Raw genomic sequence first — 22770 nt, forward strand, 5'->3', positions numbered from 1 at the left:
AATAGTAAAATGTCACCAGTAGGAATATTCTGTGACTTATCCAATGCATTTGATTGTGTGAACCATGATATTATGTTAGAGAAATTATAATTATATGGTATAAATGGAACAGTATATGAGTGGTTTAAGTCATATCTACAGAACAGGAAGCAAAAAGTCTCTTTATATGCTTCAAGTGATTCAAAGGAGTTTGCCACTTCATCTAACTGGGGTGAAATTACATTAGGTGTTCCACAAGGTTCGATCATGGATCCCCTCCTGTTCTTGATATATATGAATGACCTCACTTCTTATGTGAAACAAGATGCTGAACTGACACTGATGATACAAGCATAATTATTAATCCAGTAAAAGAAAGGCCAATAGAAAATTATACAAATGACGTCTGCGGAAAAGTCATTAATTCGTTTTCTGCGAATGGGCTTGTTCTGAACTTTGAAAAAACACAGTACATCCAATTTTCTACTGCAAAAAGTATAATTCCTTCAATAAACATAACACATCAAAAGAAGTCAGTAGCCAGGGTAGAGCATACTAAGTTTTTGGGTGTACATACAGATGAGAATCTTAATTGGAAAAGTCATATTTTTGATCTCTAAAGCGACTAGGTTCAGCAACTTTTGCAATCAGAATAATTGCCAATTCTGAGGATTTAGAAATTAGTAAGCTAACATATTTTGCATACTGCCACTCTCTGAGGTCATACGGAATAATATTCTGGGGCAACTCAACACTTAGGTAAAAGGTATTCACTGCTCAAAGGAAAGTAATTAGAATAATGTGTTGGGTTCATAGTCGCACATCTTGTAGGCATCTGTTTAAAAGGTTAGGAATTTTTACAACTGCTTCACAGTACATTTACTCAGTAATGAATTTTTTTCTCAGCAACACAGACCAGTTTAAAATCAACAGCTACAAGATTACAATACCAGAAAAAAGAAAGACCTACACTATCCTTTACTTTGACATGGAAAGGGGTAAAATATGCTATAAAATTTTTTGATTTAAAAAAAAAAAAAAAACCTGTTGCGTCAAATAACCCTCATAATCTGCAAGCATCTTAAAGTTGCTGATGAAGTTCTCTTTGTCAGAGCTGGCTGCTTCGCCATGCCTCACGAAGCTTTCTCTTAAACTTTTCAAACCACCCATGGCTTCCCTTAAACACTTCTGGGCACTGATGGCCCTAATGCCTTCCTAATGAGGTCAGTGAAAATCATTCACACCTTCTCACAAATGATGTTCTTGTTAATAGTGTTGCCTTGCAATTGCTTTTCATTTATTCATATAAGGAACAACCTTTCAACATCGTCCAGATGTTTTTTGAAAACAGTTACAAAAAGTGCTCGAAATTATACCCATCTGCTTGAATGCACACCATGCAAAGATGCTGGACTGACTTGTGCTCTTTCAAACACTGCTGGCAAAATTTAAATTGCATAGGAGGCTGCCCTAATGTGAAGTATCAGCTCTTCTTCAGTCTCAATAGGTATTTCATAGTCGACAAACTTCAGATGGTGCCAGGAGAAAAAAATATGTGGGTGTCAAGTCAGGGGGAATGTGCAGGCCATGCCACTGGCCCACTGTGCCATATCCAGTTCTCACCAAAAGTTTCATCCAAATGTGTTCACACTGCATGTGTGAAGTGCGCATTGCACTATTGTGTTAGTACCACATTTACCATCGCATGTTGAGAAGGACATGTTCCGACAACGCTGGCAGAGCTTTACCCTCTCTGGTAAACGATGCCTCATCCATAAAAAGTACACGGTCCAGAAAGTCTGGTTGAATGGCAAACCTTTGCAAAAACCAGTGACAGAATTCAGTCTATGTGGAAAATCATCTGGTTAAGGGCTTCAACCTTCCAAAGGCATGGCAGGGGTGCAAATCATCTTCATGCCACACACACCAAATTGTGGATTGGCTTACACCCATTTCCTGTGCAACACACCAAGAGCTTGTATTTTCAAACATTGCTAATGCCTCCTATTGAAGTCCTCATGTAAATACTGTGCATTGACGACCATGTCTATCAGGTCTTCACACCTGTAACACAAAATGAATACACCAGTTTTCAGAATAGGCCATTACAAGAACATGCCAGTGGAAATCATACCTCAAGTGAATACGTCTCTCGTAGGACCTGTGGATGACAGTAAATGTGTGTGGACCTGGTACTCGATGATTTGGAAACCACCAAATGTTCAAACATTGGGCAGTGTGAGCATACATCTGCAGCTCCATAAGCACAGTGCATGTCTGCCCATTCTTCCCAAGAATAGAGCTCCATTTCCTGTGTGCTTCACACAGTAACAAACACAAGAGTGTCCCCATTTGATGACAAAGTGACACATGGCAAACCAAACTCCACAGTGTGCACAGGTGTTACCCTCTATGCAACACCTATCAAACAGGTATCTCCACAGCCACAAGCAATGTGTTCATGTCCCAATAAGAGGCAGAAAACCCATAGTGTTTTCCTGCCTGGAATATCTGCAACTATGTTGACTACACCATTTGCAAATAAAGGTCATAAAACTTCAACCTGACATCTCTTTTACCTTGATGTCACAAATGTAATAAAATCATTGTCCTTCAGACCTGCTATCGTGACAGTTCGAATGGCATGTTATGTGCCTACCCTCATAGTGACACATGATACTGTTCAATGACGCCTGGCACCATATGCTAAGGACTGCAGACAAGGGTTGCTATGTGAAATATGCATGATATGACACACTCTACCAGCCTTCTCATTTCTCTACATTGATTACCCATACACCCTGTATATCTTGGTGACCACAGTCTTCCTAGATCTTTGCCATATTTTAAGAGAATGTGATAGCAGTGCTATAAGTCTGTAGTTCAATATTTATATGAGTCATATAACTTCTTAATAATGATTTGACTCTTGAATTTCTTTGATTCGAAATATATCTGACATCTAATGATGGCATACATATTCACGAGGTTTTTAAATGGGAAATGAACTTTAAAATTCAAGTTAAAAAGTGAGCTAAATGCAGGCATTCCTGTAGACCCTTTTTAAAAGTCTGAAAATACAGCTTCTGCACAGTTTCTATGTATATGAAACACAAATCTTTACAAAAGGGTACATCTTAAAAAAAGGAAAACATTTTCAAACATAACTATGTGTTAGGCTCATATGAAACTAGGCAGAAGCTTAACCTACACGTAAACATGGTAGTTACAAATTTATATAAAAGAGGAATATGTCATACTGCAGTTATGTGGTATAATTGTGTGCCTTCTTAGTTAAAAATGCATAGCGACATTAAATTCGTGTAATGTAAATTTGAAACAATTCTTATTTGGGAACATCATAATCAAGTAAACCTTATGTATCAAATATTGTTAATTTTATCATGTCATTTAATATTATTATTTGGTTGTGTTGATCATGTACTCTTACTTAATAACTACTATAATCATGAATTAATTGTGTTACCCCTGACTTGTCCTGTATCATATCTTCAAACATTGTACAAAAAATGATGTACTGGATCAAATAAAAATTAATTAAGTAACAGATTATAAATATGTGCCAGTTATTTTTCAGAACAGTTGATAACTTAAAGGGTCCATTCTGATTTTGCAATCACTTATTTTAGTACAAAAGCTTTGATAGGTTCCTAAGACATACTCATTTAACCGGTATTTTTGTGCATTAGTAGCTATTCTGAGGACCACTGTTCAAAATTCCTGTTAACATTCTATGCCAAAATCTTTATATCAGAATTAGCTATATAATTTTGCAAATAAAATTTAAATTTAATGCGGGTATATGAATATGCTTTTATATGTGTTCAGAAATTTAAGCTAAGCATGATTTTATTTTTTTTTTTTTTTTTCAGAAAAATGGATTTATCGTTTCTAAAAGGGGTCAGTGTGTTTATCAGATCAGTTTCTAAAGAGTTGAGTCAGCCCTACATAGCAACGAGAAATTTTACAACAAGCGTACAATGCTTTGTGAAGAGGAAATATCCTATAAATGAAGAAGAATCAAAGTTACTTCCAGGTAGCTGTTACAATTAATACTGGTGCCACTGTAATATAGTATAATGATTGATGTTATTTATAAACTGTTTACATATTTTAAACTAGTGTTTAGTGTTTCAGTATCCTGTGAGCTCCAGGAGTATTCGCCGTGTCTATGTATGGGGTTTGGCAGAGCATGGAGCATTGGGAAATGCACTGGAATGCACAAAAAGTAAAAGGACACCTCTAAAAAGTGTTCGCCATCCAAACAGACTTCATTTTGCAGAGAAACACAAGGTAAATATTGTAACTGTAAGCTTTGTATCAAAAGGAAAATTCAGTTGAGGAAACTATAAAATTATGAGAAAGGATCACTGACCAGTACTTGCCTTCAAGAGACAAAAATTTTAGTACTGCCAACAGACCAATATAAAAGATCGTAGTAGAAGAAACTGACTTAGGTTTTGGAACTTTAGTTCTTTTCATGGGGAGAACAGAGACATAGGTTGGGGAAGGTTAAAAAATAAGGGGAGATCTCTTGGATCACTCATTGAGAGGGACCCACTTGTGAGGATAGAGGGGATACAAAGAGGAAGAGGGAAGTCTCAGAGAGAGTAAGAGGTCAAAAACAGTACATTGGTACACACTGTGCTTCAGTCCAGAGATGATGAGGACAGAGTGAGAAGTAAGATTATGCATCCATTATAGGGATCAGAATGGAGATTTATAGCCTGTTGCTAAGACCTGTTTTAGCAGGTTACTGTTGGGCATCAGGGGATTGTAAATTCACATAACTGCAATATTTGAGCATGTAGACCATGACCGGCTAAGTTTCACAGAAGCTCAAAATTTGGTTTAGATGTCAATGCGAGGTGCTTTTAATAGTTTCCACAATGAAACATTGTCTCAAAATATGGTAGAAAACCCAAAGAGATTCTGGTCATATCTAAAGTACACCAGTGGCAAAAAACCAGTCAATGCCATCATTGCGTGATAGTGATGGAAATGTTACCGATGATGGTGCCACTTAAGCGGAGTTACTAAATACAGTTTTCCATAATTCCTTCACAAAAGAAGACAAAGTAAATATCCCAGAATTCGAAATCAGAACAGCTGTTAGTATGCGTGACATAAAAGTAGATATCTTAGGTGTTGTGAAACAACTCAAATGACTTAAGAAAGGCAAGTCTTCCAGTCCATGTGGTATACCAATCAGGTTCCTTTCAGAATATGCAGACACAATAGCGCCTTTCTTAGCAATCATGTACAACCGCTCACTTGACGAAAGGTCTGTTCCTAAAGACTGGAAAGTAGCACAGATCACACCAATATTCAAGAAAGGAAATAGGAGTAACCCATTGAATAACAGACCCATATCACTGACCTCAATTTGCTGGAGGATTTTGGATGAATCACCTTGAAGAAAATGACTTATTGATACATAACCAACATGGATCCAGAAAATATCATTCTTGTGCAACACAGCTACTCTTTATTCCCATGAAGTAATGAGTGGTGTCAACAAGGGATCTCAGATCGATTCTATATTCCTAGATTTCCTGAAGGCTTTTGATACTGTTCCTCACAAGCAACTATTAATCAAATTGTGTGCATATGGAGTATCATGTCAGTTGAGTGACTGGATTCGTGATTTCCTCTCAGAGAGGTTACAGTTTATAAAATTATCGGGTGGAACAAAAGTGATATCTGGCGTTCCGCAAGTTAGTGTCATAGGCCCTCTGCTGTTCCCGATTTACATAAATGATCTAGGTGATAATCTGAGCAGCTCCTTAGATTGTTTGCAGATGACACTGTAATCTACCATCTAGTAAAATCATCAGGCCATCAATTCCAATTACTAAATGATCTAGAGAGAATTTTTTGTATGGTGTGAAAAGTGGCAATTGGCACTAAACAAAGAAAAGTGCGAGGTCATCCACATGGGTCCTAAAAGAAATCCAGTAAATTTTGGATATATGATAAATCGCACAAATCTAAGGGCTGTCAATTCGACTAAATACGTAGAAATTACGATTACGACCAACTTAAATTGGAAAGACCACATAGATAATATTGTGGGGAAGGTGAAACAAAGATTGGGCTTTGTTGGCAGAACACTTAGAAGATGCGACAAACCCACTAAAGAGTCAGCCTACATTACACTTGTCCGTCCTCTGCTGGAATACTGCTGTGCGGTGTGGGTTCCTTACCAGGTAGGATTGACAGAGGACACAGAAATAGTGCAAAGAAGGGCAGCTTGTTTCGTGTTGTCACGCAACAGGGGTGAGAGTGTCACTGATATGATACACGAGTTGGGGTGGCAGTCACTAAAACAAAGGCAGTTTTCTTTGTGGCGAGATCTGTTTAAGAAATTTCGATCACCAACTTTGTCTTCTGAATGCAAAAATATTTTGTTGACACCCGCCTACATAGGGAGAAATGATCATCATAATAAAATAAGAGAAATCAGAGCTCAAACGCAAAGATTTAGGTGTTCCTTTTTCCCATGCACCATTCGGGAGTGGAATGGTAGAGAAGTAGTATGAAAATGGTTCGATTAACCCTCTGCCAGGCACTTAAGTGTGAATCACAGAGTAACGATGTAGATGTAGGTGTAGACAGCTGATAGTGGTTTGTGCAAAGCTACATGAATGCTTTTCTTGAAGTACTAGCTCAAAGTAACAGGTGAGTAGAGTAGGATAAGGAATAGTGGCTTTTCCCCCAAAGTAACTTTTTATTGTAATGCACATACATAAAGCAATCTAGAAGTAATTGTTGGTACCATAATTATCAGTTTGAGTTTATTAACACTAGTCATAATTTGTTATTAGTGTACTTTACGGAAGTATCCAGCATTGGTTGCTTCTGCCTGGTAATGTAAACTTGACTCAATTTTCTTGTGGTGGCCATTTTCACAAAAGCTATATATAAATTGCAGTAGTTTAACAGAAAAATGCCTTTTGCATGCTGCACGTTAAGTTTTTTATTTAGCTTCTGCACTTAGAGGCATTTGCCTTATTTGCAAGGCATCTTCAGTGGCTGTCCTGAAGTAAGACATGATTTTTTCATTTGCAAATATACACTATGTGATCAAAAGTATCTGGACACCCCCAAAAACATATGTTTTTCATATTAGTTGCATTGTGCTGCCACCTATTGCCAGGTACTCCATATCAGCGACCTCAGTAGTCCTTACAGTAGTCCTTAGACATCGTGAGAGAGTAGAATGGGACACTCCATGGAACTCTTGGACTTCGAACGTGGTCAGGTGATTGGGTGTCACCTGTGTCATATGTCTGTACACGAGATTTCCACACTCCTAAACATCCCTAGGTCCACTGTTTCCAATGTGATAGTGAAGTGGAAACGTGAAGGGACATGTACAGCACAAAAGCGTACAGGCCAACCTCATCTGTTGACTGACAGAGACCACTGACAGTTTAAGAGGGTCATAATGCGTAATAGGCAGACATCACACAGGTATTCCAAACTGCGTCAGGATCCACTGCAGGTACTATGACACTGTGACACTGGGAGGTGAGAAAATTTGTATTTCATGGCTGAGTGGCTGCTCGTAAGCCACACGTCACGCCGATACATGCCAAATGATGCTTTGGTTGGTGTAGGGAGCATAAACATTGGACAACTGAATGGTGGAAAAACATTGTGTGGAGTGACGATTCACGGTACATGTTGTGGCAATCCGATGGCAGGGTGTGGGTATGGTGAATGCCCGGTGAACATCATCTGGCGGCATGTGTAGTGCCAACAGTAAAATTCGAAGGCGGTGGTGTTATGGTGTGGTCATGTTTTTCACGGAGGGGGCTTGCACCCCTTGTGGTTTTGCGTGGCACTATTGCAGCAGAGGCCTACACTGTTTAACAGCAATTCGAGGATGGTGATTGCATCTTTCAACACGATAGAGCACCTGTTCATAATGCACGACTTGTGGCAAAGTGGTTACTAACAATAACATCCCTGTAATGGACTGGCCTACACAGAGTTCTGACCTGAATCCTATAGAACATCTTTGGAATGTTTTGGAACATCGACTTCGTGCCAGGCCTCACCAACCAAAATCGATACCTCTCCACAGTGCAGCACTCTATGAAGAATGGGCTTCCATTCCCCAAGAAACCTTCCAGCATGTGATTGAACATATGCCTGTGAGAGTGGAATCTGTCATCAAGGCTAAGAGTGGGCCAGGGCCATATTGAATTCCAGCATTACCAATGGAGGGCACCACGAACTTGTAAGTCATTTTCAGCCAGGTGTCCGGATACTTTTGATGACATAGTGCAGGTTACAGATTTAAAACAGTTCACTGCTGTTTTTTTATAGGAAGGTGGAAAGGTATTTACAGATCATATCCAATTCATTATTTATGAACCACACAGCATTGTCACATGAGAGAAATAATTAATTAGACGCTGATCTGCAAGTATCTTTCCATTTTATTATAAAATTTAAATCTGTAAGCTATATGTGCAAACGATAACCTATGTATGCAAACAAAAACAAAAAAATCATGTAATATTTCATAACACCCACTGAAGATGCCTTGTAAATAAGGTGAAACACATCTGGGTATACACGTTAAATAAAAAACGTAACATGCAGCATGCAAAAGATGGTTTTCTTTTTAACTATTGCCATTTAAACTTGACTCGTTCCTCACTCCTGAAGGCCTTCTCCATGGCAGGGTTGACAGAGCATGGTGTGTGTGTGAATAAATGAATGAATGAACAAATGAATAACTATAATGAAGCACTATAAAATATAGCTGTAAGCATACTTGTGTTCAAGTTCCCAGTGTTAGTAGAGTGCATAAGGTAGGATTTCTTCATGTTATTGTAGGTCATCATGTTCCTAACCTTGTGAGAAAGAGGGAATAAACTGCTTCTGAACATGCCTTATAAGACTCAATGGTACTGACTGACCGCAGTGTCATCCTCAGCCGATAGGCATCACTGGGTGCAGATATGGAGGGGCATGTTGTCAGCACACTGCTCTCTTGGCTGTTGTCAGTTTTCATGAATGGAGCTGCTATTCTCAGAAAGTAGCTCCTTTATTGGCCTTACAAGGGCTCATTGCTCTCCACTTGTCAACAGCACCCAGTAGACCAGTCAGTCACCCATCCAAGTGCTAGCCAAGCCGGCCAGATTTGACAGTGCTTAACTATAGTGATCTGATAGGAACTGGTGTTCCCACCATGGCAAGGCCATTGGTGTCGTAAACTTGTACACTGATGTAACTGGCTGTCACACCGTGTCTAATAATAAGCTGTCTATCTGTGAGAAATGTAATGTATACATGAAGCTAGAACAGAATGTAACTCCTCGTGTGTCGTCTGTTCAAACTAACATCCAGTGTGGAGTAGAGAGTTTGCCAAATAGCAGTTTAAAAAAAAATTACAGAATGAGTACCATTTGCATTGGCAAGAAATTGTAGAAGGCCTACATAGCTGCCGGCTGGGATGGCCGAGCGGTTCTAGGCACTACAGTCTGGAACCACGTGCGGGTGTGTGTGATGTCCTTAGGTTAGTTAGGTTTAAGTAGTTCTAAGTTCTAGGGGACTGATGACCTCAGAAGTTGAGTCTCATAGTGCTCAGAGCCATTTTTGAATCTACACAGCTGTCAACATTTTAAATATCTTTTTTCTCTGTTCTCAAGAGTTTGACCTTCAATATAAATTCAAAAACACAGAAAAATTCTTCTAAACCAAGCACATGCAAAAGAAGGCAGGTTAAAAAAAATCACAGTATCTTCTATGCATATGTTGAATACATTAAAGGTAATTAAAATGGAGGTTAATCCATCACTACAAGAAGATAAAACCGAAAACAGTGTTGTGTCATCTAAAAGCACACTTTCCTCTAATCATGAGTTAAAACTCATAGAGAAAGAAAAGATTTTCCAAGAGAACAGGCTGTAAATCGTCCGACTACAGTTGATTGATATTGTCATGTACTGAAGACACCTCATCAGGTACCGGTGGAATTAATGTTGATATCTGCCAGAGATCACCAAGAAGTCTCTCAATTCCTTTGCCAACTGTCACAGGTTCCTCATGTAGGTAGAAAGGAAATAGAAATGCTGAGCTAAATCTCGCCAATAATATGGCCCAAATTTTACATTGGGACCCTTCTGGGGTAATTAAAACTACTGACACAGTTAAGAGGCATTTGCACTTGTCTCCAGACCCGTTACTAATAAGCATCATATTTGTGAAAAGGGATTACTCCTTCCATAGGAATGATGGCCACATGGTGAGAGAGCTGAGGAGAATGTTGTTGTGTTTGTCAGTAACAAGTATAATGTGTTACTTGTCACTTTTTCACTACTGATTTGCAAGCAGGGGCAGTCACAATGTGTACCCAGAAGTTAGTAGCACTCATTAAATCTTATCAAGTGAAAGCACTTATGCCTCCTCAATACCAGACATGTGACCTATTTCATCATTACTTTGGGATCATTTTTTGTATTCACATGTCATTATGCTTTCTATCTCTCAGGTAAACAGTGGGAAGTGGATGGCATTGTTCATTCAAGCAACCACTTCCATCACTGGATTCACATGCAAGGTTATCTTTTGGTGTAATGACACTCTGTAGTCAGAAACAAGTGGGCAATGCTGAAAAAGCTCAAGTGCTAATTCCATAAAAATATGAGGTGCTATCAGAGGACTTCCAAGACACAATCCTTGTCATCAGTAACAGCTGTACTTGCACAATGGAGCTTACACATTGATAGTGCAGACATTACCTAGGCAATGAAAGAATGTTAATGCTGATGTGACTGCAACAAGTAGCATGGATCCAACATTTTACCTTCCCCAAGATTTCATGGAAAGGGGCAACAGGAATTTCTCTTCCAACTATGAAGAAGAGTGCAGTTGTTGTTTCTCTGTGTGGCAATCTGATTCCAGCCTGCATAAGGCTCAGGACATGCCTCCATCTAGTGACCAAATTGAGTACAGCAAGCTGTGACAACTTAATAATCAGTGATAAGGAATTCTCGTCTTGTATTTTGATCAGATTTGGCAGACATGACGTAAGCATAATCCCCCCTGCGGGTCCGGGGGTTAGAATAGGCCCGAGGTGTTCCTGCCCGTCATACGAGGCGACTAAAAGAAGTTTCACACGTTTTGGCCTTTATGTGATGGTCCCCTGTAGGTTTTGACCTTCATTCTTCAACATTTTCCCGAAGAGCGAGCCATTTGGGGAAGGGCACCTTACATGGTGCATCGTGTCCATCGTGCATTGAGATCTTTAGCCCACTTTCTCGTCGTCGCATTGCAGTCCTGCCAGTTCTCCATCTCTTGGGAGAGGATACCTTCCTGGGTGCATTTTCCACCATGTACTATGCAGTGTTGACTTCTGCTTCGACAATGACCATGGACTTCTTGGCACCTGATATCCATCACGGTAGTCCGTCCATTGTGGTGGGGCCGCCATGTACCCTGTTGGTTGTAGCCCCCTGACCACTCAGGGATCGCTCTGCTGATGCCTGTGCTGTTAACTCCCCACGTATGCCAAGGAGTAGATGCCCACCCCCCTGAGGCATCGGGACTCCCGGCAATGGCCATCCTGCCAGATGGCCTTTGCTGTGGCTGGGTGGTGCCCATGAGGAGGGCCCCTGGTTGGAGTGGGTGGCATCAGGGCGGATGACACGCGATGAAGCGTAGTCCATCATCTCTTGCTGATGGTGAAACACCAGCAGTCTGTAAGTGATCACGAGCTCAATTCAGTGCAAAGAAGTATGACCCAAAATCGTTCCCCTCTCTGGCCACACCATGGGAGGAATGTCAGGCTAAGGATGGCAGCAGATCTTATTCGCCTCAGTACCTTGTATGTTCGAGAGCTGATGGGGAATCTTTCATGACGATGAAACCTCAGTTTTTTGTTGAGTAATTAGGGGACGAGTTTGGGGAGGTGGAGGGCTTGTCCAAAATGAGATCTGGGTCAGTCTTGATCAAAACAGCATGCTCTGCCCAGTCATGGGAGTTACTCGCTTGTGACGATCTCGGGGGATGTTTCTGTAACCATTACACCGCATAAGAGCTTAAATATGGTCCAGGGTATCATATTTCACAGAGACCTTCTTTTGAAATCCAATGATGAGCTGCACACCAATTTAGAGTTGCGAGGTGTACGTTTCGTCCAGCTTGTCTACCGGGGTCCGAAGGATAATCAGGTTGCCACCAGTGCCTTCATCTTGGCCTTTGAGGGTGATACATTGCCCAAGAAGGTCAAGGTGATGGTCTACCAGTGTGATGTAAAGCCCTGTATCCCTCCCCCAATGTGGTGCTTTAAGTGCTGGAAGTTCGGCCATATGTCTTCCCGCATCACATGCTGAGATTGTGGATGCCCATCATATCCCAATACCCCATGTGGCCCGCCTCCCATCTGTGTCAACGACCGAGAACACTATTCGCTTTGCTTGCCTGACTGCAGGATTCTCCAGAAAGAAAGGAAAATCATGGAGTACAAGACCCTGGACAGACTGACCTACACTGAGGCTAAGAGAAAATTTGAACACCTGCATCCCGTGTGTATGACATTGTCTTACGCCGCCAGTACTGGTACCATCAGCTCTGCCAACCCAGGTCACCTCTCAGATCCAGAAGACTACACCTGCACCCTTGATGGTGGGGGGGCCTTCCCCTCCCTGTTGCTCCTACACCACCTACTTCGGGAGCAACAACCCCCCCCCCCCCCCCCCTACAATCGGGGACATCCGTCCCCACTTCTAAGCTGGATAAGCGTAAGTCTTCTTCAGCTTCTCTCACCAGGAAGGGGTCCCTTGGGTCACTCCCTTCCCAGGTTTCTGCTAGTGGGGAAGACGACACCTGCCAGTGGCTGAAAAGCCCAAAAGCAGCTGGTCGTAGGGCTTCACGCTCATCCTCAGTCCCAGAGACTGAGCCAGTGAAGTCCTTCCAGCCAGAGAAACCCAAGGAGCAGTGAGAGAAATCCAAAAAGAAAACCCCTAAGACCAAGGAAATTGCAGTGGTACCCACACCACCGCTACCTACAAGCTCTGCAGCTGAGGATGGGGGTGGAGATTTTGGCGTCCGCTGAGGACCTAGATTTCGCCAGACCCTCAGCCACAATGGATATAGACTGCTCAGGCAATAAATCGGTGGCAGCAGGTGACTCTGAGGTGTAAACTGCCTCATTAAATGTTCCATGCCTTCCCAGTCTCACGATGTCATCCTCTAGGAACTGCGGTGGTTTTTTCCACCGCCTGGCTGAGCTACGGCAACTGTTAAGCTTTACACCTGCTATCTGCATTGCCCTCCGCGGCTATAAGAGATATTACAGGAACCGTAGCGACTATAATCGAGTGTCAGGTGGAGATTGTGTTTATGTCCTAAACTCAGTCTGTAGTGACACTGTGCCCACGCAAACCCCTCTTGAAGCTGTGGCTGTCAGTATAAGGACGACGCAGGAAATAACTGCCTGCAATGTATAGCTTCCTCCAGATGGTGCAGTACCCCTGAATGTATTAGCTGCACTGATTGATCAACTCCCTAAACCTTTCCTACTTCTGGGAGATTTTAATGCCCATAACCCCTTGTGGGGTGGTACCATGCTTACTGGCCAAGGCAGAGATGTTGAAACTTTACTGTCGCAATTTGACCTCTGCCTCTTAAATATTGGAGCCACCACACATTTCAGTGTGGCTCATGGTAGTTACTCGGCCATTGATTTATCAATTTGCAGCCCAGGACTTCTCCCATCTATCCACTGGAGAGCACAAGACGACCTGAGTGGTAGTGACCACTTCCCCATCTTCCTGTCACTGCCCTAGCATCAGGCGCCCGGAGCCAGCCCAGATGGGCTTTGATCTAGGTGGACTGGGGAACTTTCATCTCTGCTGTCACTGCTGAATCTCCCCCACATGATAACAGCGATGTGATGGTTGAGCAGATGACTAGCACAATTGTTTCTGCGGCTGAAAACACGATCCCTCGCTCTTTAGGTTGCTTGAGGTGTAAGACAGTCCCTTGGTGGTCGCCAGAAGTCGCTGAAGCAATTAAGGAGTGTTGGCGAGCTCTACAGTGGTATAATGGCGAGTTATGTACCAACACAAACGCGATTGCCGAGCACTTTGCTCGAGCCTCTGCGTCGGAGAATTACCCCCCAGCCTTTCGCACACTCAAATGGCAGCTGGAAGGGAATGTCCTCTCATTCACTGCATGCTCCAGTGAATTCTATAACGCCCTATTTACAGAGTGGGAGTTCCTCAGTGCCCTTGCACATTGCCCTGACACAGCTCCTGGGCCTGATCGCATCCACAGTCAGAGGATTAAACATCTCTCATCTGACTACAAGTGACATCTTCTCATCATCTTCAACTGGATCTGGTGCGATGGCATATTTCCATCACAATGGCAGGAGAGCGCCATCATTCCGGTGCTCAAACCCGGTAAAAACCCACTCGATGTGGATAGCTATCGGCCCATCAGCCTCACCAACGTTCTTTGTAAGCTGCTGGAACGTATGGTATGTCGGCGCTTGTGTTGGGTCCTGGAGTCACGTGGCTTGCTGGCTCCATGACAGGACAGCTTCCGCCAGGGTCGCTCTACCACTGATAATCTTGTGTCCATCGAGTCTGCCATCCAAACAGCCTTTTCCAGACGGCAGCACCTGGTTGCCGACTTTTTTGACTTACGTAAAGCATACGACACTACTTGGCGACATCATATCCTTGCCACATTGTATGAGTGGGGTCCCCAGGGACCACTCACGATTTTTATCCAAAACTTCCTGTCACTCTGTACTTTTCGTGTCCAAGTGGTGACTCCCATAGTTCCATCCATATCCAGGAGAATGGAGTCCCTCAGGGCTCTGTATTGAGTGTCTCTCTATTTTTAGTGGCCATTAGTGGTCTAGCAGCAGCTGTCGGTCCCTCCATCTCACCTTCTCTGTATGCAGACGACTTCTGCATTTTGTACTGCTACTCCAGTACTGTTGTTGCTGAGCTGTGCCTCCAGGGAGCCATACACAAGGCGCAGTCATGGGGTCTAGCCCATGGCTTCCAGTTTTCAGCACTTTTGTCGACGTCGTACTGTTCATCCAGAACCCGCACTGTACCTTAATGATGATCCACTCACTGTAGTGGAGACATATGAATTCCTAGGACTGGTTTTCGATGCTTGATTGACTTGGCTCCCTCATCTTTGTCATCTTAAGTAGAAGTGCTGGCAGCACCTCAATGCGCTCCGTTGCCTGAGCAACACCAATTGGGGGTGCAGATCGCTCTACGCTGCTGCAGCTCTACAGAGCCCGTGTCCAATCCTGAATTGACTATGGGAGTGTGGTTTATGGTTCAGCAGCGCCTTCAGCATTGCATTTACTCGACCCTGTGCACCACTGTGGGGTTAAATTAGCAACAGGAGCTTTAAGGACAAGTCCGGTGACCAGCGTACTGGTGGAGGCTGGTGTCCCTCAACTGCAGATCAGACGTGCGCAACTGATTGCCAGTTACGCAGCACACATTCATAGTTCCCCTGAGCATCCAAATTACCATCTCCTTTCCCCGCCTGCGGCAGTCCATCTCTCGCATCGGTGGCCCAGATCGGGGCTAACGATTGCGGTTTGCGTGTGGTACCTTCTCTCCAAACTGAAGTTCTTCCCTTTACCACCTCTACTTGTGGTCCGTTCACGTACGCCTCGGCCACAGCTTCGTCTGGACCTTTTGCATGGCCCTAAGGACTCTGTTAATCCCATCGCTCTCCACTGTCACTTCCTCTTGACTCTTCCGGGGCTCTGAAGTGGTTTACACCGACGGCTCAATGGCTGATGGTCACTTAGGCTTTGCATATGTTCATGGAGGACATATTGAGCAGCACTCCTTGCCAGTTCGCTGCAGTGTTTTCACTGCAGAGCTGGCGGCCATATCTCATGCTCTTGAGTACATCCCCTCATGCCCTGGTGAGTCATTTCTCCTGTGTACTGACTCATTGAGCAGCCTACAAGCTATCGACCATTGCTACCCTCCCCACCCTCTGGTAGCATCCATTCAGGAGTCCATCTATGCCCTGGAACAGTCCCACCATTCCGTGGTGTCTGTGTGGTCTCCAGGACACATCGGAATCCCCGGCTATGAACTTGCCGACAGGCTGGCCAAACAGACAACGTGGAAACTGCTTCTGGAGATAAGCATCTCCAAAGCTGACCTGCATTCTATCTTACACCACATGGTTTTCCAGCTTTGGGAGACGGAATGGCATGACAGCATGCACAACAAACTGCGTGTCATCAAGGAGACTATGAATGTATGAAAGTCTTCCATGCAGGCCTCTCGCAGCGAATCAGTTGCCCTCTGCTGGCTCCACATTGGCTATATGTGGCTAACACATGGTTACCTACTCCGTTGCGAGGACCCACCTCAGTGTCGCTGTGGCTCCCAAATGACAGTTGTCCACCTCTTGCTGGACTGTCCACTTTTAGCCTCTGTGCAGCAGACTTTTAACTTTCCCAACACCCTGCCTTCGATGTTGAGCAGCAATGCCTCCACAGCAGCTTTAGTTTTACATTTTATCTGTGAGAGTGGGTTTTATACTTCTATGTAGGTTTTAGCACATGTCCTTTGTCCCTTCGTGTCCTCCACCCTAGTGCTTTTAGGGTGGAGGTTTTAATGTGTTGCAGAGTGGCTGGCTTTCCCTTTTTATTCTCGTGGTTGGCCAGCTACTGTAATCTGCTTTCATGTTTTACTCTCTTCTGTTTCTAGCGTCTCTCTGTGGTTTTCTTGTCCTCTTTTGTTCCTTTTAGTGTTTGTTGCTTTCCCTTCATTCTTGTGGCTTTTCCTTTCTTTCCGTTTTGTGTTATATGTTTCGTCCATTTTATTCTCACACTTGTGGCATTGTTTTATTAGGAACAAGGGACAGATGTCCTCATAGTTTGGTCCCTTCTCCCACCTTTAAACCAACCAACCAGCCAACCATAAACATAATCCGCTGCTTCTTCTGTAACCAGAGAAGTGCCTTAGTTTCCAAGTACTTATCACAATGTACCACTTATAAGCTTCATAGGTAAGACATTGCAGCGTGTGACAAACCAATGACTAACTTGAGTTCTAGAAACTGTGTAGATCTTTGTTCACCACCTGAGGCAATATCATTCAACTAAGGCTAACCTTGACTGATGACCTCAGCAGTTAAGTCCCATAGTGCTCAGAACCATTTAAGGCTAACCTTATCCTATTTTAAGAGGTTAGACAGCTGGCCCTCTGAAGTAGGCAACACTGTGTGGGCATCTGCTTCAAAATAGCATGATTATACTTAAGAGAACTCCACAAATGGCTATTCTGTGGTTGGCTTTTCATACTATACACCCCTTCCTGTCAAAATGGTACATGAGATACTTTTTTGGTCAATTCCCTTCTGAACAGTTTGAGCAGGAGATGATACTCCACAGGACGTATTCCCTTTGTCAGAAAAGTTCTAGGATGAGTTCTCTTTATCTCTGAGGTTGCAATACTAAAAGCAACAATTATTGTTTTTATGTTACCAGGTACATCTGCATCTTGAAATGATCTTGGCCATGTTTCTGTGCATACTCTCTAGGTGCGAGGGTTGTGCTTAGCAATGCACTGTTTAAATTCTTGGTGCATTTAATTATGGTGACACAATGGATGCTCATTGTGAGCAAAGAGTGAACATTAAGTTCTGCGTTAAGCTCAGGAAAACCCCTGGTGAAGTGGGGACAGTGATTAAGCAAGCATCTGCAGATGATGCACTTTCAAGAAGTTGTGTTTTTGAGTGGCACAAAAGGTTTCAGGAAGGCAGAGATTCAGTGCATGCAATATCAGAAGAACTTAATTTGAACTGTGATGTGTGTCATAATATTTTACACAAAGATTCAGGAAAATGGAAACTCAATGCAAAACTTGTCCCTCACACACTAAAAGACAAACAGAAAGAGGAAAGACGAAGAATTTTTGCTGAACTACTGGACAGAGCTAGATGTGATCCCACATTTCTGTGTACGATTATTGCTGGGGATGAAAGTTGGTGCTACCAGTATGACCCCCACACAAAGTGTCAAAAGTGCTAAATGGTAGAGTCCTAGATCACTAGTGTTTAAAAATGTCAAACGACAACCTTCGAGAACAAAGACAATGTTGATCACATTCTTTGATAGTAAAGAATTAATTCACCATGAGAATGTTTCTCCAGGTCAAACAGTGAACCCAACTCTGTACATCAAATGCACGAAACATTTGCAACAAGCAATTCAGCATCACTGACCTGATTTGTGGCATTCTCAGGACTGGTTCTTACTGCATGACAATGCAAGACCATATACTGCTTTATCTGTTACTGAGTATTTGACCAGACATTCTGTTATTGCCATCCCACATCCGCCATATTTGCCCAGCTTGTTACCTTGCGATTTTTTCGTGTTTATGCAAGTGAAAAGGCGAGATCCTAACTCACAATTACTTCTTCTTTGAAGGGAAGGTATACAAATAAATCTGCGTCACAGCCGTGGACATCCATATGGCACCCACCTATGCTAACCTGTTTATGGGCCATCTGAGGATACCTTCCTAGCCTCCGAAAATGCTAAACTGCTTTCCTGTTTCAGGTTCATTGATGATATCTTCATGATCTGGGCTTAGGGCCCGAGACACTCCCTTCCATACAACCTAGCCACCCAGGGATGGCATATCCGCAGTGACAAGAACTCCCTTGCCCAGTATGCTGAGGGTCTCATCAAGGCCTTCACAGACAGGCAGTATGTCCCAGACCTAGTCCGCAAACAGATCTCCCATGCCATTTCTCCTCACACCCCCAATCCTCCCACTACTCCTCAAGAACCAACCACAAAGGGTGCCTCCTTCATTACCAAATACCACCACGGACTGGAAAAACTGAACCATGTCCTTCGCCAGGGCTTTGATTGCCTACCATCATGCCTTGAAATAAGGGACATCCTACCCAAGATCCTTCCCACCCTCCTAAAGTGGTGTTCTATCATCCACCCAAATCTCCACAACATCCTAGTCCATTGCTATGTCACTCCCAACACCAACCCGTTACCGCAAGGATCTTATACTTGTGGGAGACCCAGGTGCAAGACTGCCCAATCCACCCACCCAGCACTTCCAGTCCTGTCACAGATTTATCTTACCCTGCCAGTGGTTGGGCCACCTGTGACAGCAACTATGTCATTTACCAGCTCTGCTGTAATCATTGCACAGCATGACTGCCAACCAGCTATCCACGAGGATGAATGGTCACTGTGACCAAAAGGAAAGTGGAGCACTCTGTGGCACAACTTGCAACTGAACATAATATGCTTGATTTCAATGGCTGCTTCAATACCCAAGCCATCTGGATCCTCCCTTCTACCACCAGCTTTTCTGAACTGGGCAGATGGGAGTCATCCTTACAAAACATTCTTTGCTCCCATAATTATCCCAGCCTCAACCTACCATAACAGACTGTCCCTACACCCTCCATCCAACAGTTTCAGCCCCCTCTGTCCTATCACCTCCTCCCTATCCTCGTCTTCGACCCTCTTTGTTTGCCACCCTCTGCCAACATACCCACCCATCTTTTCCTGCTCCTTTCCTTTCTCGCTCCTTTTCCCCCAGGTCTCTGCCGCACAACATCCTGGTGCTGCACATGTTGGAATTTTAGTCCATGCACACTCTGCCAGACAGTGCTTCTCTCTTCCCTCACCCATACACTGCTGTCCCTTCTCCTTCCCCTCCAGATTGCTGCTTCCGTCCATCATGACACTTGCGTTCTGATCTGAGCTGCCAGAGTTGGAGGTCATGTGCGCTTACTTGTGTGAATGACTGTTGTGTGTTCCTTTTTCTCTGATGAAGGCTGAGGCCAAAAGCGTATGTGAAAGTGTCTCTTTTAATTGTGCTGTCTGCAATTCAGCATGTTATCTTTACAATAAGTTGCAATCTATCTTTTTCTATATTGTTGATATTCCTACCTCGAGTTTCCATTGTTTTGTATTAATTAGTCATTTCTTGAGAGTTCAAGCAAGCCACTCTTGTATTTCAGATAGTGGACATTGCATGTGGATATGGTTTTACAGCATTTGCTGTAGATGCCAAGGATGGATACAAAGTATTCGGCTGTGGGATAAATACAGATTCACAGATAGGTAAATGAAACATTTCAATTGCTTATTTTACTTTTGTAAAATATTGGTATCAAGTATTCTCTATAATTTTAATGCTCATTCCTCTCGCTAATGAAAAGGATCTCCAAAATGAAAGTGCAAGGAAGTGAAAATGGATAAAAGTTCTACTTCTCAGGTGGTAGTTGTCATAGACAAAAAAGGTGGCACATATGCTGGTCTATTTGACAATATTTTTCTTCCTTTGTCAAAATAATACATTGTTGGAGGAAACTGCCCTATTCAGGAACTAAGTAGAAAACCTGTTCAGAACCACTGATCAACAGATACAGCAGGACATGGCAATAGGTAAATCATCAATGGAGAACAGAACACATTTGAAAAATTGAATAAAGGCTATCACTATGTTCATTGTAAGAGGCAGACGTGCAAAACTGAAGCATGGCAGTTATGATGTGGTAGAGTATGGAGTTATTGACTGTGTAATGGTATACATGTCAATCCGGTATTTGATGGATCAATTTGCCCCTTACACTTCTTTGCTGCAGCACAGCATGCCTCTTTGTGACATCACTAAGGAGGATGCCCCGTAGTTCTGGAAGGTGCGAATTGGTGCTAGAGATTGGTTGGCAGTGCAGCAGTCACTTGTGTGCAATACCCAGAGCCATCAAATGAGCAAGACATGAGTATGTATGAGAGTGCTATTGCAGGAAATGTGTTAAAAATATTAGTTTGTTGGTTATGAAAATGATTAATATTGAAAAGATGGCTACAGGAAAAAGATGGCAGGGTTAAATCATTTTACATCATGAATGATGAGTATATGCAAGTGAAGTGCGAGTGCTGTTAGAAGCCATGTTAATGTGATTTGCAATCAAGGAGTGAATAAAATTTAGTGTTCAGCACAAGTTTCTTATGTGATAGATAACCTGAATAATTTTCATAACTTTTGGATGAACTGTTTTGTGTTACGTGAATGGAGTGAATAAGGCATGTGTCGGAAGGTACATGGTTGGGATTATAATTACCAACACAAGTACCTTGGATGTAAGTTTGCCCATCTAGAAACTGGCTAATTGAGATATCCAATGTCTTTAAAAATATCAGTCATGCTGAAACAATTTTCCAGCAATTCAACCTTAGTGACTTGGTTGTCAGCCTGATGACTTGTTTTAAGCCTCTGCTTAACACTGCGTGATCCCTACACACCACTGCTAAGGTGTATGGAAGGGAGAGTCATATTTGAAATTATCTATATTATACTAGTGGATCCATTGTTCTTGTTTGTGTGTCAACATAGAAACCACTAAGCTGTTAGTAAGAATGATTGGATGCAGAAAGAGGGTAAACATTGGTAAAATCAGTGTCTGTGATATAGCATGCTCTTCAGTTAAATGGGTGTGACTTTAATACTTGCTTTTCCATAAGCACGGTGTAGACTTTTTCCTTCCACTGGAATTAATAGAGAGGAACCTCCTTTCTCTCCAGCTCTTTGTTCTGCTATCATCCCCAGTCATATTTAATTTAAGTATCTAGTTTTTCATAATTAGTAATAGCATACTGGACTCGCATTCGGAAGGATGACAGTTCAAACCCATGTCCGGCCATCCTGATTTAGGTTTTCCGTGATTTCCCTAAATCGCTTCAGACAAATGTGGGGATGGTTCCTTTGAAAGGGCATGGCTGGCTTCCTTCCCAAATCCGATGGGACTGATGACCTCACTGTTTGGTCCTGTCCCCACAACCAACCAACCAATAATTAGTGATTTCTCTTTTTTTTCTTTCCTTTAGCTGCTTTGTCTCCATTTTATACTGCTCTCTTACTCTATTACTGTTATGACATTACAAGCATGGACATCCTGCAGGCAATAATGTTTGTAAAACAAAACTCAGAGTATAATGTAACAAATAGTAATGTACATAAGTACAATACACAGGGAAGAGAAAATTTTCACAGAATTGCAGTAAAAAAAAAATAAATAAATAAATAAAAAATAAAAAAAAAAGGCTGCAGCCCATAGTTCACGTATAATAGTAACCATCTTTTATAACAGACTCCCATCTGACCTCAAGACAGATGATTTAAACACTTTAAAGAATAAACTTAAGCATTTATTAACAGAGAAAAGCAGTTATTCAGTAGAAGATTTCAAGTTGTAATATCCCTTTTTAAAACAGTGTATATAGCAGGAGTTTGTTTTTGCAACACAAAAATGATAATTTCTGGCCTTCACACACTATATCAATGTAAGCTTTTAATTTCACATTGTAAAGTCTCTCTGTAAAACAGTGTATACAGGCATAAGTTTATTTTTGCCACGAAAAATGATATTATCTGATCGTAACTATTTGTATCAATGTGTGCACTTATGTGTGTTAATTAAACCTTTGTACATATGGACTAAAGTCTATGACAATGTCCGAAAACTGATTGTTAAATGAAAAGCAAAAAAAACAAGTAAACAAGCCTAACAGTTTACTACAGCAGATGATGTGAACTTATTCTCTGTAGGTTTGCAGCCTCCAAGGAAAAGCTGTGCAGAGTGAGTCACATATTTTCTGGTAAGAAGTGAATAAATATGCTACTAGCCAAGGCACCTTGGAAATTTCAGCTATTACAGGCCAACTGAAAACAAAGAGCAGTGAAATGTCTGGGACTTAAA

General features: G+C 42.4%; 1 protein-coding gene across 4 annotated transcripts in view; it reads left to right on the forward strand.

The window, feature by feature from the left end:
• LOC124616711 (RCC1-like G exchanging factor-like protein) overlaps positions 1 to 22770 on the forward strand; it is a 155532-nt gene that overhangs the window by 17661 nt on the left and 115101 nt on the right. For all 4 annotated transcript variants that reach the window (XM_047145071.1, XM_047145061.1, XM_047145085.1 and 1 more), the window contains 3 exons: positions 3873 to 4036; positions 4130 to 4293; positions 20029 to 20131. In XM_047145071.1, the coding sequence (XP_047001027.1) occupies positions 3877 to 4036; positions 4130 to 4293; positions 20029 to 20131 (427 nt within the window). In that variant the 5' untranslated portion in view covers positions 3873 to 3876. The remainder of the gene's footprint in view (positions 1 to 3872; positions 4037 to 4129; positions 4294 to 20028; positions 20132 to 22770) is intronic.

Source organism: Schistocerca americana, chromosome 1 (genome assembly GCF_021461395.2).
Source record: "Schistocerca americana isolate TAMUIC-IGC-003095 chromosome 1, iqSchAmer2.1, whole genome shotgun sequence".
NCBI classification, from domain to species: Eukaryota; Metazoa; Arthropoda; class Insecta; order Orthoptera; family Acrididae; genus Schistocerca; species Schistocerca americana.